The sequence below is a fragment of the Pteropus alecto genome, unplaced genomic scaffold (assembly GCF_000325575.1).
Source record: "Pteropus alecto unplaced genomic scaffold, ASM32557v1 scaffold48, whole genome shotgun sequence".
Taxonomy (NCBI): domain Eukaryota; kingdom Metazoa; phylum Chordata; class Mammalia; order Chiroptera; family Pteropodidae; genus Pteropus; species Pteropus alecto.
In genome coordinates this window covers 5,197,162-5,211,904 of record NW_006442110.1, presented here as the reverse complement: position 1 = coordinate 5,211,904, position 14,743 = coordinate 5,197,162, and the positions used below count along the sequence as shown (strand labels likewise).

Below are 14,743 nucleotides of genomic sequence, written 5' to 3'. Positions count from 1 at the left end.
GCAGGAAAAATTAGTCCTATTTCTGTTCCTCCAAAGGGCAGAACCAATGGGTAGACTCAGTCTAACTCTTTGCTACCTAATAAGAAATAACAGATAATTTTTATTTTCTCCTTTTTGTTTCTCTCAACTCACTAATATATATTCAAATCATCATGTATTGTTTTCACAATAAGAAAAAACATTTAGGACTTCTTAATAATAATAATAAACAACTTGATAAATAGATTGAGGCCACTTTCAGAGCTGAAACAAAGACGGAGCATTTATGAAGGATGGTGGACAGGGCTGAACGCATTCCGCAGCAGATCGGACCCAAGGCCACGACCGGCTTTTGCGTCCGCTCTGTCCGTCGTGAGCCTCTGCTGCTGTGTACGTCAGTCCTCCTCCCTCCCATTCTAGATGTCAGTCTCTCATTTGTCTTCAACGGGAGATGATTCCGCACACATTCGTGTTTACGGCGTAATCGTGAGGTATTCCGGTGTGGGTGCAGACATATGCGAACAGGCAGAGCGGTGGTCCGCGAGCCACGCTGGGCTTTTTAAAACTTATGAATGTTTTTCCCTTTTCCATCGTGAGGCCTTTCTACTAAAAATACAACTAACAGGAATTGTGTTTAGTCACCTGCGTCCAATCAGTTTCACAGGTTAGGGTTTGGATTTAATGAAATTTATTCCAAAGATTTAAGTTCCACACGAGGCATCCAGCTTCACTCATCTCCCTATCAGAGACCGCCCTGACCCAGGCCAGCCGCGTCCCTAAGTACCAGAGTGGGACTCATGGCAAATATGTTATTACGACTAGAAAACCAACTACTAGGATATTTTTATTGGACATCTTCATATGTGAACGCACGGTTGTTAGATAACTCATAGAAACCTTCTTGGAAGACCTGCATAAGATTATTTATAAATATGTTAAGAAACATTAGAAATAATTATTTTGAAATTTGGGCAAAAAACAATGGTACTCACTCCCCAAATCTGGTAATGTTTTGCTTTTAAATGTGAATTGAAGTGTTATGTGTTACCTTTCTTACTAAAGTCCAGAAACCTGTATATTTTCACAAGCATTCTAGATGATTCTTATGATCAAGGGAGAGCGGGGAAGCACTGTGCTAACTTCCGTCCACGGATCTTGTTCACACGGTTATGTTCGTGAGCTGCCTCTGCCACTAGGGAAATAACGCTCGGTACTAGGCCGCCTGCCGGCAAGTGGCTACGGGCAGAAAGCCGGCGGTACTCGGGACTCCACCGTCGTCTTGGCCTCATGGGCAGCATGCTCGTCCCTGAACCGACTGGCCCAGGAGTTTTTCATAACATATACCTGAGTATTTTTTCACACACTGTCCATGTCAGGTCTTGCTGAATACAGTCACAGGAATAAAGTTAAAAAAATGAAGAAGACAGAAAGTTAAGAATTTAAACCATTTCCTAGGCTGCCCCTATTGCTATATTCTCGGGTAATGCATCCAGTCCCCAGACATCGGCACGCCAGTCTCAAAGGAAACAGGCCTTCCTCCTATAAGCGACCAGCTGCTTTCAGAAAGCAGCTCCAAGTTCAGAAGCATAAAGTTACAAAATCTGATGCCATAAAGATGTATGTCACATCATTTCGAAATACATATATTTAATTCACATAGCATGTTGCATCATAATATTTTCATTTTATTTTTTGTAGCAAGGGTGATTTTTCAAACTATAAACATTTCAGTACATTTAATAATACATATGATAGAAGTGAAACTAAATTTCATGGCTACTTATATCTGGACTATATAAATTCTTGTGTTTTCCAAGAGGTTGAACTATATACATGTTGGCAATGAGCTAGATTTAAATTTTGCTTTTGTCCAATGTATTCTTTTATCTAAAAATAGCACACCATGCAAAAATCAGGAAAACCAGACAGCACAGATAACAAATTAAGAAATAAATTATTCACCTCCTAAATATATGTGTACATAACTCAGAAGTAACTAAGAGTAAATCATACTGAGCTTTACTCAACACTAATAAAAAATCTCACATCTTCTGTAACAGAACATGTATTTCACTTATATGAGATCACCTTTTACTCATTTAAATGCTGTTTAAATTATCATGTGAAGTTTCATTTTGGTCAATGTTCAATGTCCTCACAAATACTGATATTTGATAATGCTGTTTACTGAGGGTTTTGAAGTAGCAGATTTTTTTTTTTTTTTTTTAAATAAGAATATGATTGGCCTAGTTCTATTGAGAGAAACCATTCAAAGCAAAGAGAAAAAACATAACATGGTTAAGCAGCTCTCTCACTGGCCTGGTTTTCTATTAATTTTGAGGGAAGATTCACAGAAAAGAGTAAAACAAACTGAAGGGCACGATTAGTGGTTCGATGCACACTGGCTAAAAGGAAGCTTACCTCTCCCTCTCTCCTTCGGTGATATCATACAAGCGGTTGGCACCTCCATCAGCACAGGCTCTTAAAAGAGCTTCAAAAATAAAAAAAAAAAAAAAAAAAAGAACACGTCAATGTAGGGAGCTTAGAGCAACATCTTCCAAATGATAAACATCAAAACGCAGGCACTTGGGTACATACAGAGTCACACTTCCCACCTTAGATCATTTCACACTCAGCTAGTGACACTGTTAGAACCAAAGACAATCTCCACAGTACACACACCGGAAAGATAGAATCGCCTACAGCCAAAGGGTATCTCCTTTTTTCATCTTTTTCATTTCCTCTTATTAAATAAAGGAGAAGATTGTATGTGGTGTCCTCAATATCTCTTGAAGCTTGTTTTGCCTTCTTTATGACAGAAGATATGCCTCACATTCAATAACAGGCAACGGGACATAGTTATAACTTTGTTCCCTTTTTTAAATTAATATTTACAGATATTTTCTATTTATGGCAGGTATTATGGGTTTCTACATTTTGTTGTGATATAGATCTCTTTTAAAAATAAATCATAAGCATAACATTATCAGTTTAAAATATTAAGTAACAAATAATTTAGATAATGTGTAAAAACTAAAAATGGTGAAGGTGATACAAAATGAACTGAAACTTGGGAAATTCTAAGCTATTCGAGTAAGACTGGCTGCCTCTCCAACGGGGCTTTCATCTCTTACGGTCACAAGCTTTCTCCCTGCTGTCACGCTGTCATTTGCTGCTGCTGATTTAGAAGATAATGCTCTAAGTTTCCTGTTGATGTTTCTTGACATTTTCTTTGTCCATGGACTCCTATTTTTTTTGTTGTTACTTCTCTTCTAATTTTCCTAAAACTGGTATCTTAGCTCAATTCCTTCTTTTATTCTTTTTTTTTTAAATACATTTTACCTAATGGTTTTAGAAAAAACTTTATTTTTTATCCTAGGTGATAAGAGTGAATGCAGAGATGGCCGATTATAACTCCTCACCCTGAGCAGACCACAGCCTTGACTCCTGCCTGTCCCCACACAGCTGCTAAAACCAAAGTCACTGGGTCACACAGATCAGTAAAGAACTCGGGCACCAGCAGCGGAAGTTGCTCTTTTGAGCTACTTCTTCATTTATGGCACTTATGAAATATCTTAACCTTTTTACAAATTTTGCTATACATTTTTAAAAAGGGTTTATAATATTTACCTCCAAATTTCCAAGTGTTTAATAACAGGTAGAATATTGTAAAGAATATCTAATTGACCATAATGGCAGAAATAAAAGTCCCAATTATTTTCTACTAATCCATATGTGAATTATTTTCTGTGATCTGTATCATAAATAAAACAGAGGCCAAGTGGCCAAAAAGATATTTCTTTTTTTGCTTCAGCTTCCGTATCTGTGAATGGAGATTACATCATCTACAGCATAGAGTTATTAAGCAATTAATGACTTAAATATATACAGTGCTCATCACAATATTGGAACACAGTAAACATTCAATAAGATTCCTCTTCATCTATTGTGTTAGAATTAAAATAGTATAAAAAGCTTTGTATTGTTGAAAAAAGCCTAAGCTACTTAAAAAGTGAAAAACAAGAATTAGAGTTTTTATGAAGATATCTAAGCTGGACATTTCATTTTACCAATTACCAACAATATATATATTTCTTTATAAGGAAAGGCAACCAAATTCAAATTAAGCCACAAACATAACTTACAGAATATCACAGAATATTCTGCACGTATCCTACATATTCAAACCTAAAAGTTCAAAATCATCAAAAGCTGGAGAGATCCTCTCACTTATAAAATACGGCATAGAACAACTGAATATGGAGATTGAAAAAAAATAGAACTGATAAATAGAAACAGATGATTATCAATAATTACCCTCAGAGCATCTAAAACCATTCTCTGTAAACAAAATTAATAAGTGCTTGGGGTCATTTTATGTGAAAGCTGATTCACTGAAGTAATATGAAAATCTAAGAAATAGTTTTTAGTGGCTAAGAATTATCAAATAGAGTAACTTGTCAATTTTTCACGGTATACTATTTTGCAAAGATCAGTTGAATTCCACATTTATAACTATTACGTGCCAGGCCCTATCTAGAATACAAAGATGAATAACGAACAGATATAGCCCTCCAGGCTCATATTACAGTAGAAAAAAGAGAAACAAGCAAATATGTACGATGCACTATAGACTCTGATGAGTGCTATGATAAAAGCAGCAAAATGTAATGGAAGGACAAAAGGAGAGAGGAATTTCAATGGAATCTGTAAAACTGCTTATTAATCTTTTCAGCTAAGATCAGTGTTACTTTCGCAATCCAAAAATCCTGTTCAAACGCCTGTTATTTCTCATACCTAGATTTAAATTGACATTTTAAGAACAGTTTATGAAAAGAGAAATGACTAGATCACAGGAAGTAAAATTTGTGCACATCTATTCCTGCATTAAGTGGCAAAGGGAGCTAAATGACCATGGTGAAATCCGGAGACTGCTCTCTCATTACCTAGCTAGATGTCAGGGTGCAATCCATCTAAAAGAAACGAGTTCCAGTCTGTCCTTAAAACTTGTTTTCAATAAAGCTTGATAAAGATGACATGTTCTACCACATTTAAAATTTTATTAACAAATATGTTTCACTTCAAAATACTTTCCACATATGTAAATAAAACTGCATTTGAAAAATAAAATCCTTCAAGCATATCGTAAATAATGCTGGCATAAACTCATTGATAGCAATTTGAAAAATGAGTAACAAAATATCACTGTTAATGAAAGTGACCAACTAAAAGAATCAGAAGCAGAGGGCACTCTTTAAAAAGATATTTTTTGATAAACCATAATGAATCAGCCTCAAACATATGTTCACTCTATCATCATTTAAATTTTTGCACGCTTTAATGAATAGAGAAGTTACTGCATGAGTTATCTTTTAATGTGGAAACTTCATTGGCTTATTCAGCAAATTTTCCCCAGATTTGTCCAATACTATAACTTTAATGGTTGAGCAATTATTTACTATGCATCAGGATGATGAACAGCTGAAGACTAAAATACATTAAAATCTCTCTATAACTTTATATATTGGTCCTACCGATAAATATATTAAACACAACTTTAACTTTTTAAATTTGGCCTAATGTAAGTTAATGTTACTGACAAATATGAAGAGTGGCCCTCACAATAGAGCTTAACTGGCCATTTCATTAATTTCCACTGAAGAAAGCTGGACAGATACAATTTGACTTTCTGCAAAGTAGAATACTAAAGTTTCAAGTATTAAGGTAAAAGAAAATAAGGTGAAATTAAAGAAACATTTTTCAGTTTCAGTTAACTAAAAGAACACCCGATATAGATTTCAATTCTTGTCTAGATCAACCACTTATTAGTCCTATGACTTTGAGCTAATCTCGAGTGCTGATTCTAATGCAAAATAAAGATTATGATATATACCTTGTCAAATTCACAAAATTTTTCAAAGACTAAAGAGGGACAACAGATAAAACTAGAAGGAAAGAGGACAGGGCAACAAATTTTATGAACAAATATGTTTTATTAACATAAAACATGCTGCTGATGAGACTGCAACTTTGAGGGACAGTTTGGCAGATCATAAAAATTTAAATGTGCATGTCCTCTGATGCAGAAAACCTATGGAAAACTAGTAGCAAACTTCAATGGCCACTGATTAAACACTGGTAAAATATATCACGGCCCTAGAACGGAACCATAAAAAAGACAGTAACTCCTAAATGTATTCATATGTTAACTCTTACATGTTGTTTAAAATTTTAAATAACCGTTGGTCAAATCTTCCTTGCAATAGCCACTCAAAAAGTGGGTAGGAGTATACCAAATTCAAAAAACTACGAACCGGGCCAAGGTTACTTTGTCCAGGTTTATCAAGCTATCAATAATCGGCACTGATAAGATGCACCTGTGCTGGGGAATGGGCGCTAGCTGCACACGCCTAAGGACACTCACAACAACTAGCGAGGGATAAAAGCTGGAGCCCCAAGAATCGATGGCTTCTATGGTGATGTGCATGTCCAACAAGCTGCGACCGGAACACCTAAACGTCACTCCTGCGAAATGAATGAACTTTTGCCTGGCTTCGATTCTTTTAGATAAATACCCAGAAGTGGGATTGCTAGATAATGTCATAGTTCTATTTTAAATTTTTTTTTTTTACGCCTATTGCACCTGGTCTTCCTAGGTGGTCTCCCAGCCAAGTACTAACCAGGCCCGACCCTGCTTAGCTTCTGAGTTCAGACGGAATCGGGCTTGTAGACTATTTTAAATTTTTAAGGAACTTTCATACTGTTTTTCATAGTGGCTGTACCGTTTTGCATTCTCACCAACAGTGAACAAGGATTCCAATTTCTCCACATCCTCACCAACATCTGCCGTCTTTTGTTTTATTTTTAATAACAGCCATTCTAACAAGTTTGAGGTGATATCTCATGGTTTAGATTTGCATTTCCCTAATAATTAGGGACACTGAACATCTTTTCGTGAACCTGTTGCCCATCTGCAGGTCTTCTTCGGAAAAATGTCTATTCAGTTCCTCATACCATTTTTAGTTGGGTTATTATTATTATTTTTGATATTGAGTTATAGGAGTTCCTTATACACATTGGAAATTAATCCCCTTTCCGATATGTGGCTTGCAAACATTTTCTCCTATTATCTAGGTTGCTTTTCCACTCTTTTGACTGTTTCCTCTGCTGTGCAGAAGCTGCTCAGCTGGATGTGGTCCCACCTGTCTAGTTGTGGCTCTGTCATCCGTGCTTTCGTTGTCACGAAAGGACTGTCGAGAGCGATGCCCAGAGCTTGCCCCGATGTTCTCATCTAGGAGTTCCAGTTTCAGGTCTTACGCTTAAGCCTTTGATCATTTTGTGTTGAAGGTAAATATTTTTAACCAGTTTTCATCACTAGGAACTATGCTGATAGAAAGCCATAGTTCATATTTTATACCTAAAGAAGTCAAGAAGCTCTCAATCAATGAATTCTTCCAAAAATATCTCTTGCTTAAAAACATTTAACCTACAGGTAAGTACTCTGCCTACCTATGTTAAAGTCTCAACCATATAATGAAGCCTAATAAGAAATGTATTTTACAAAAGAGGGTTTTCTTTAATAACCTATAAATAAACTAATGACCTTAAGCACATTTGGGTTTTCACATTTGGTATCTCTTAAATATTTCATTAAAAAATAACAGAATCTCTGTTTAGGATATTTCTGTTATTTAAAGAGAAGTTACAAGATCTTCACTGGAGAGCTTCATAAGTGGGGAGTGTTGAATATATCGGTCAATGATAAAAACAAGAAAAAAACACATATAAGATACCATCGCCTATATATAAAATGATAAAGGTATTGACTTTTACATTTATACGATTGTAAGCACAAGAAATTGGTTACAGTGGCACTTCTGCAGAAGAAGAGAGGGTTAGGACAAAGATTTATTTTTTGCATAACTAATTTTCTTCAAGGAAATCCCACTCCTGCACTTTCGGCCCATAAGTGGCATTGATTTGACGCCCAAATTCAGACTTGGCACATGGCTCAACCCATGCCACGACAATCTCCTGCCCAAGAGTGACTGATGCAGAGATGGACATGTGAGCCAGTCAAAGGTAATGAGACCTACAGAGACTGTCCAGGTTCCCCTTCCTACCGCTCTGCTACCTGAATGGGAGCCTGGACCTACGACCTATCCCGTCGACCCTGAGAAGGAAGTCAACATGGTGGAGGCAAAGCTAGGAGACAGGAGTATTGTTTGCACCCCACAGCCGTAGTGACAACCAAGGACCAGCCTTTCAATTATGCGAGCTATAAATTCCCTTTTTGGGCTCAGGTCACTTTGCAGTGACTCCTCTGCCATTTGAAACAAATACAAACATTGATTTCTACTTCAAAGCCACAACCTTCCTCTCAGTTGATTATCACCTTAGCTAGCATTCCTCAGGTCTGTGCCCCACCGAGCCCTCAGAGGAGCTGTGGACTGCTGGAGACAGTGAGCCTATGATTTCATACACGATCGCCAGCAAAGTGTCGACTGTGATCCGAACAAGTCAGTTCATGGACATGGCTGACAGACGGATTAGCGTGCTTCCCCTATCGAGACTCTATTTCACGAGGAAAATCTTTCACTGAAAGCATGGCATGGAAACATATGCTGAGAGCGCAACAATTTACTTTGTTCGCAGGCGTGCCAAAATGCACAATTAACTGCTGTTTAGATAACTCTTTCGCGTTTTATTTATAGTATTATGTGCAATTATTGAGAAAGCTCACATTTGTAACATCTCACATAGTGAGTGGAACATTCTTTAAATTTTAGTCAAATCAGTAGCTCAGAATTATCCTGCTTTCAAATAAAAGGAACGGGTGTTTATACCGAGCGCCTAATGCACAGCGCTGTGCCATCCCGACGACCTGGATCATGCCGCGTAACGAAGATTTTTATTGCCTTTGGAGAAATGGCGCTGCACAAATTCTATTATTCTTTCTCTCTGCCACCTTCTGTCTCCTCTCCTAGTTATGCGCTTGGAGATGAAGCATGATATTTAGTCATTCTTGATGTTATCTACAAAGTCCACAATCAGGTATCTCTTTAACACTTAGTGGCACCAAGTATCTCATTACTAAAAAATCTTAAAAGCAGCCAAAGATCAAACTGTTTATCCTAAAGTGGCATAGGGAAATTTTTCTAAAAGATGAATAAATCTAATAATGCATAAAAACTGCAAATAGCTAAGCAGCACAGAAAAATATGGTCTTGCATGTGAAGCCACCATATACGTGTATGTCCGAATGTGAGTCGTTAGGAACAATTAAGCTGATTGCATTCTCGATCATTATTTTTTTTTTTACTAAAGATTAGCCATATTTTAGGGACAAGGGGGCAAATACGCATGATCTACAGGGAATAAGAAAACACGTAACAGACACGTGTTGGTGCTGCTGTCACACCGGTTGCTCGCCCTCGGCACTGTCCATGACTCGGGCCTTGGTTGTGAGGGGCTGTCCAGTACGCTGCAGAATGTTTAGCAGCATCCTTGGCCTTGCCCACTAGGTGCCAGTAACACCCCTCAGATGCGAGAGCGAAAAATATCTGCAGACAATGCCAAGGATCCCCTCGTGGGCAAAATCACTCCCAGTCCAGAACCAGTGCCCTAACTGGAGGACCGCTCACATCTCAACGGTCCGCCCAGAGTTAACAAACATGCAGAAACAAATCTACCACATTATCTTCTATTTTAAACATTTTGAACCATCAGTAAGACCTCTCATATAATCTGTACATGTACTGGACATCTCTATATCTCTGATATTCTGGTTAATGTTCTAGCATGGCCCCACACCCTCTTTATTTGCACCTCCTATTCATTTGCGACCCTATTGCTAAATTATTGTCACTAGTCACACAGCTGAAGTCAGGTCCTTCTGACCATCTTCTGGGATCTGCTGGGTACTCCACGTCACCTCCCACATCAGATGAGGAACTAGAGAGACAACTCCACAGACAGTGAGCACGAAAAGTGATGGCTTCTATTAGCTCACTTCGCTTCATAATGTACAGACAGATAAAGGCAGTGACAAAACAATGAAATCTGGCAGATCTCCATGAATCAGCAAAAGTGATAAAATGCCTAGAAGATGAGTTGGAATAGAAGAAAAGAGTAATGATGGTGGCTGGTCCACTTGGCAAAAGTAAAAGCTTTTTAAAAAATCACTTCGCTGATGCAAATACGTTACATAATAGAAAAATATAGAGAGATCTGGAACAGATCTGCCTCCTCTGACTGTTCCTTTAGCACCAGAATTGCCGCCTTCTTTTTTTTTTTAATGGCTCAGTGGTAACGGACCTCAGAACTTACAGGCAAGACATATTTCAAGTGATATTTATTGTTGCACATATCAAAAGTGAAAATATATCAAAATCAGATAGTTGGTTACAGAAAAGTGATACATTTACCTTATTTTGTAGAGCTAGAAGAAAAATAATCAGATCATATCTGTACCTTTCCTAGTGCCTTTGACATCTTTATAAAAATATTTTAACAAAATTTACTGAGAGTTCCTAGTAAACACATCTATTTTATAAAACAATAATCGTTAAATATAAATAGTAATAATAGGTTAACTTCAGCAATTTAGTCTTAATACAAATAGAAGCTGAAAAATAATCACATATTTTTACTAACCAACTAATGTAAGAATGTCACATATTATAATCATAGAATTTGGCTATTCTCTTTTTCTAACTGAGCACAATAATTAGCTACTTCTTCCTGCTTAAGAAAAAAGGGGGGAGCTGTTAAAGGCTGTGAGTAGAAAGAAGGGGAGAAGACTTAGGGATAACATTTCTAGAAAAAGATGGAAAGAAGAGGAATCACCAGGTTCAGATTAAAAACGAGAAGCAACTACCCGCACGGTCAAACTGAGCCACGTGGGACAAAACACAGTGAGAGAGCCGAGGGCGTCGAGAGGTGAATACAGGCCTGTCTAACTACCACATGTCTTAGTTGGTAAGTTATCTCAGGGTTTCTTAGAGATAAATTAATCTTTAAAACACGATTTATTAAGGCATGAAAAGAAGGCCAGTTGCCTTGGAGTTGCATCAGATGAGGGGGGAGCTGCGAGAGAGAAAGTTGGGAAGAGCCCAAGACCAGACAGGGTAAGCGGGCCGCGGTGTGGCACAGAGCACAGGTACCCGGGGAAGCCATCGAGGGTTTTAAGTCTGACAGTGTTGTGTCCTGACCTACACATCAAAGATCATTCTTCCTTTTATGTTGAGAACAGGTTCGAGAGAGACAAAAGTGGAAGTAATGGCCTTAGGAGGCTACTGCAGAGCCACGGAAGGCGGTGCCTTAGACGAAGTTGGTAGCAGTTAAGGCGAGAGAATATGGATGTATTTCAAGACACATCCCGGTGGTGGAAGTGACTGAACTGGCTTAGAGACCGGACGTGGAGGGTGTTGCAAAAGGAATCAGAGATGAGGACCCTCGGGTCCCCGTCCTGAGGACCCTCAGGTCCCCATCCTGAGCACCCGACAAACGCTGGCACTGTTCACAGCTGTGCTGCGCTCCCTCCGCTCCGTAAAATAGTTCTTGCTGTGCTTGGCCCTCTATCGTCTTTGGGCATTTTACTGCCCATTTACATCATAATCACCGGGGCCTACCTCCGTTTTCCTTACAAAGAGATGTGAAGGTTTGCATAGCTCCTTCTCCCACTTTTCTCTACACTGCGTTCACTTGGAGGTGTCGCTCCATAGCAGAAATATTTTATACCAACAGTCATTACAAATGGACAAGGATTGTCCAAAAAGTTTAATAAACATTTAAAACATGAAATAGTTTATAAAATCGATGCACTGTTAGCAGTGTTGTTCAGAGCAGTTTTACTGTTTGGGCTTGAGTTTGGCTTTCTTTGTTTATTGGTTTTGGTTATTCCCAAATCAAAGGAAACAGGAAACCAAAATATTGGAAAGAACCTGAGATCACCCTGAATGTGAGACAACTTCTGCTAAAGCAGCCTGGCTTGAAAGCTCAAGAAGAACCGCTGTGGCCAACAGCAAGACAGAACCCAACACAGGTCAGTTTTTTCCTGCTTATTTTCAAAAAGTGTAAGAATATTACAAAAAAAAAAAAAAAATGCTATTTTCAGGAAATAATAGAGACGGCAAGTAATGATGTTCAACATCATTAGTTATAAGAGAAACTCAAAACCACAATAAGATATCACTAGATACTTATAAAAGTGGTTAAAATAAAATGTGATTTTATTTTACATCAAATGCTAGCAAGGAAGCAGAGAAATTGGACCATCCATACACTGCTCGTGGTGCTTTGTTACAACAGGATGAACCCTACGACAACCCTAAAGGCTTGTGTTTTATTTCCTATTTTACAGACAACGAAACAAGTTCAAAGACATAAAGTGATTAGCCCCAAATTACATACAAATTTTCTTGTGGTCTCCAGAGTGAGAACCTGAATTTAGAAAAGATTTTTCATTTATGTGTTATGGAATTAGAATTATTATAACAGTGGAGCCGGAATTAGAACCTAGGTTCACTAGGTAATAAAGCCCACGTTAAGCCCACATTATTTTTGTTACACAGAGAACCCCTGCTGTGCATCTGAGACAGCTCAGTAAAGCGAAGAGAAATAAAAAGGATGAAACGACACAGCTTAGAATCTGAGGGCCAACTTCACCAGTAACAATCACGCACGTGGCTTTTCCAATGCGACAGAACACACAGTAAGAGCCAGGAGAATTTCACCTCTACTGATCCAATGGTCCATTCAGAGAGCTAGCTTAATGTCCTACTAAAAGAAAATGGAGAACAGGATGAAGAGAGCCCAAGAGATCTTTTAAATATTACAGTCACTTTCATTGTCCTTAATATCCTGGAGAAAACACAGTTTGCCTTCTCTCTCCATCAGGGTCTAATCAGGAGAGATGAGCAGACACCGGAACAAAGTAATGTGAAAGTAGTTTAAACAGGAGAGAATTATTAACAGGGCCTGGAGTAGCGGAGGGCTGAAGGTAAGGAATACAGGAACAGATCTCGGAAGCAGACTGCACTGGGAAGGGCTTGATGGCGGGACAAGCTGGAACCCTCCCTGTGAAGTTCTGGGGGACCCCATACACAGGGAGCTGCCGGCCTTGGGATTCACCATGGAGCCCCTCGAAAGGGCGAAGGAATCGGGTCAAGGGAGGTGTCTCACTTGGCAGTAATCTGCTGAGACACCACCTGAGGGAAGTGCCAGAGAAAGCTGACCCAGGGAAGGTGACAGGTACTGCTGACCATGCACTGCAGGGGAAAAAACAGTGTGCGGCAAGCACCTGGCATGAGACAGACGGCGGAATCAGGAAGATTTGCCTGTCGTCTAGCAACGCCCTTCCGGTGCCCTCTGTTGACACAACTTAATATATCATACTCAAAGGAGAAATGCTTACGAGGGCCAGCTCCACGATCACAGAGCCGATAATGAAGGCTAGATTCGGAGCTGATAGGCAACAAATTGAAAACTTCATAAAAAATATATATATTGTTCTTTCCTACTCTGACAACAAACATTTATTCAATCGGTCCTCCCCAACTGTTCTAACACCCTGAGAAGTCTAATGGGGTCACTTCCTCCTTCCCCTTACGGTTCACTCACTATCACCTAGTCACCCCTCAGGCCGGACGCAGTCAGTGCCTGCATGTATGGACCTTACACACGTGTCTGCTGAGCTGAAACACACCACAGCCAAACATCTTTAAAAGGCTCAGACTGTTCTAGATTTAAAAAAAAAAAAAATTTTTTTTTTATCTTAACTCATGAGAGTACAAAAGGTCCCATGAGACACTGAGGTTATTATTAGGTATTTTCCTGTAGGGACCGGGATTAAAATTCTAGCCTGAAATACACAACAAAGCAAATTCAGTGATAACACGTGCTTTTGTCCAAGTGTACATCGAAAGGACACTCTCCCATCTGCACATCCTTTTTCAGCAAAGGACTGAAATAATTTATGTGAAGTGTGCCACTAAAGAAATCTCTAGCATTTTTAATCTTAAATTTGTACTTTCAAAAATATATAGACCTGAAGGAGCGTCTCTGAATGTATAAAACATATAAATTGAGTAACAATTTAAAATACATTAAAGAATGAAGACTAAGATAACAGCTGTGACCTCTATTCATTCTCTAAATTTCTAATGACCAACCAAAACAGCTGGTCTATCTTTAGTTTTTTTAAAAACTTTTATATAGTATGCATTTGTATCAATGAGCTATATATAATATTGTATAATGTGTTATTTTTTAATTTTTTAAAAAATCGTGCTCCAAAACTTGCTTTTATCACTTAAGATTATTTTAGAGGGCTTTCCATTTGAAAACGCAAATCTAGTTCACTAGATTCATTTAACGCCTGTACAGAGTTAATGAATATGTCAAAAATATTTATCTGATCTTCTATTAATAGATATTTAGGTGGTTAACATGTTTTTACTATTTTAAAAAATACTGCATTATCATTTACGGGCTTCCTTGTGTACCCGTGAAACCTCATCTCAGTGGTGTGTATATAAATGGATGGTCACTGGTTCCACTACATAAAGACAAACTTCTATCTAGGTTGACCGGACTGATTTGCACAATTGTTTCAGTTTTATTTTGTAAGCAGCAAACTAAACCAGACAGACAAGCCTCTATTCATATTAAATAAGTACACACAGGGCTTGATTATAAACTTGATTTCAACTACTGTGGTGGAAGCAGCTTCGTCTACCAGTAAAAGTGAAAGGAGCTGACT

At 38.3% G+C, this 14,743-nt stretch overlaps 1 protein-coding gene across 5 annotated transcripts in view; it reads right to left on the bottom strand.

Moving 5' to 3' along the window:
• The window catches only part of TPK1 (thiamin pyrophosphokinase 1), a 267,896-nt gene that overhangs the window by 169,931 nt on the left and 83,222 nt on the right, over positions 1-14,743 (bottom strand). For all 5 annotated transcript variants that reach the window (XM_015596151.2, XM_025039012.1, XM_025039011.1 and 2 more), the window contains one exon: positions 2,401-2,470. In XM_015596151.2, the coding sequence (XP_015451637.1) occupies positions 2,401-2,470 (70 nt within the window). The remainder of the gene's footprint in view (positions 1-2,400; positions 2,471-14,743) is intronic.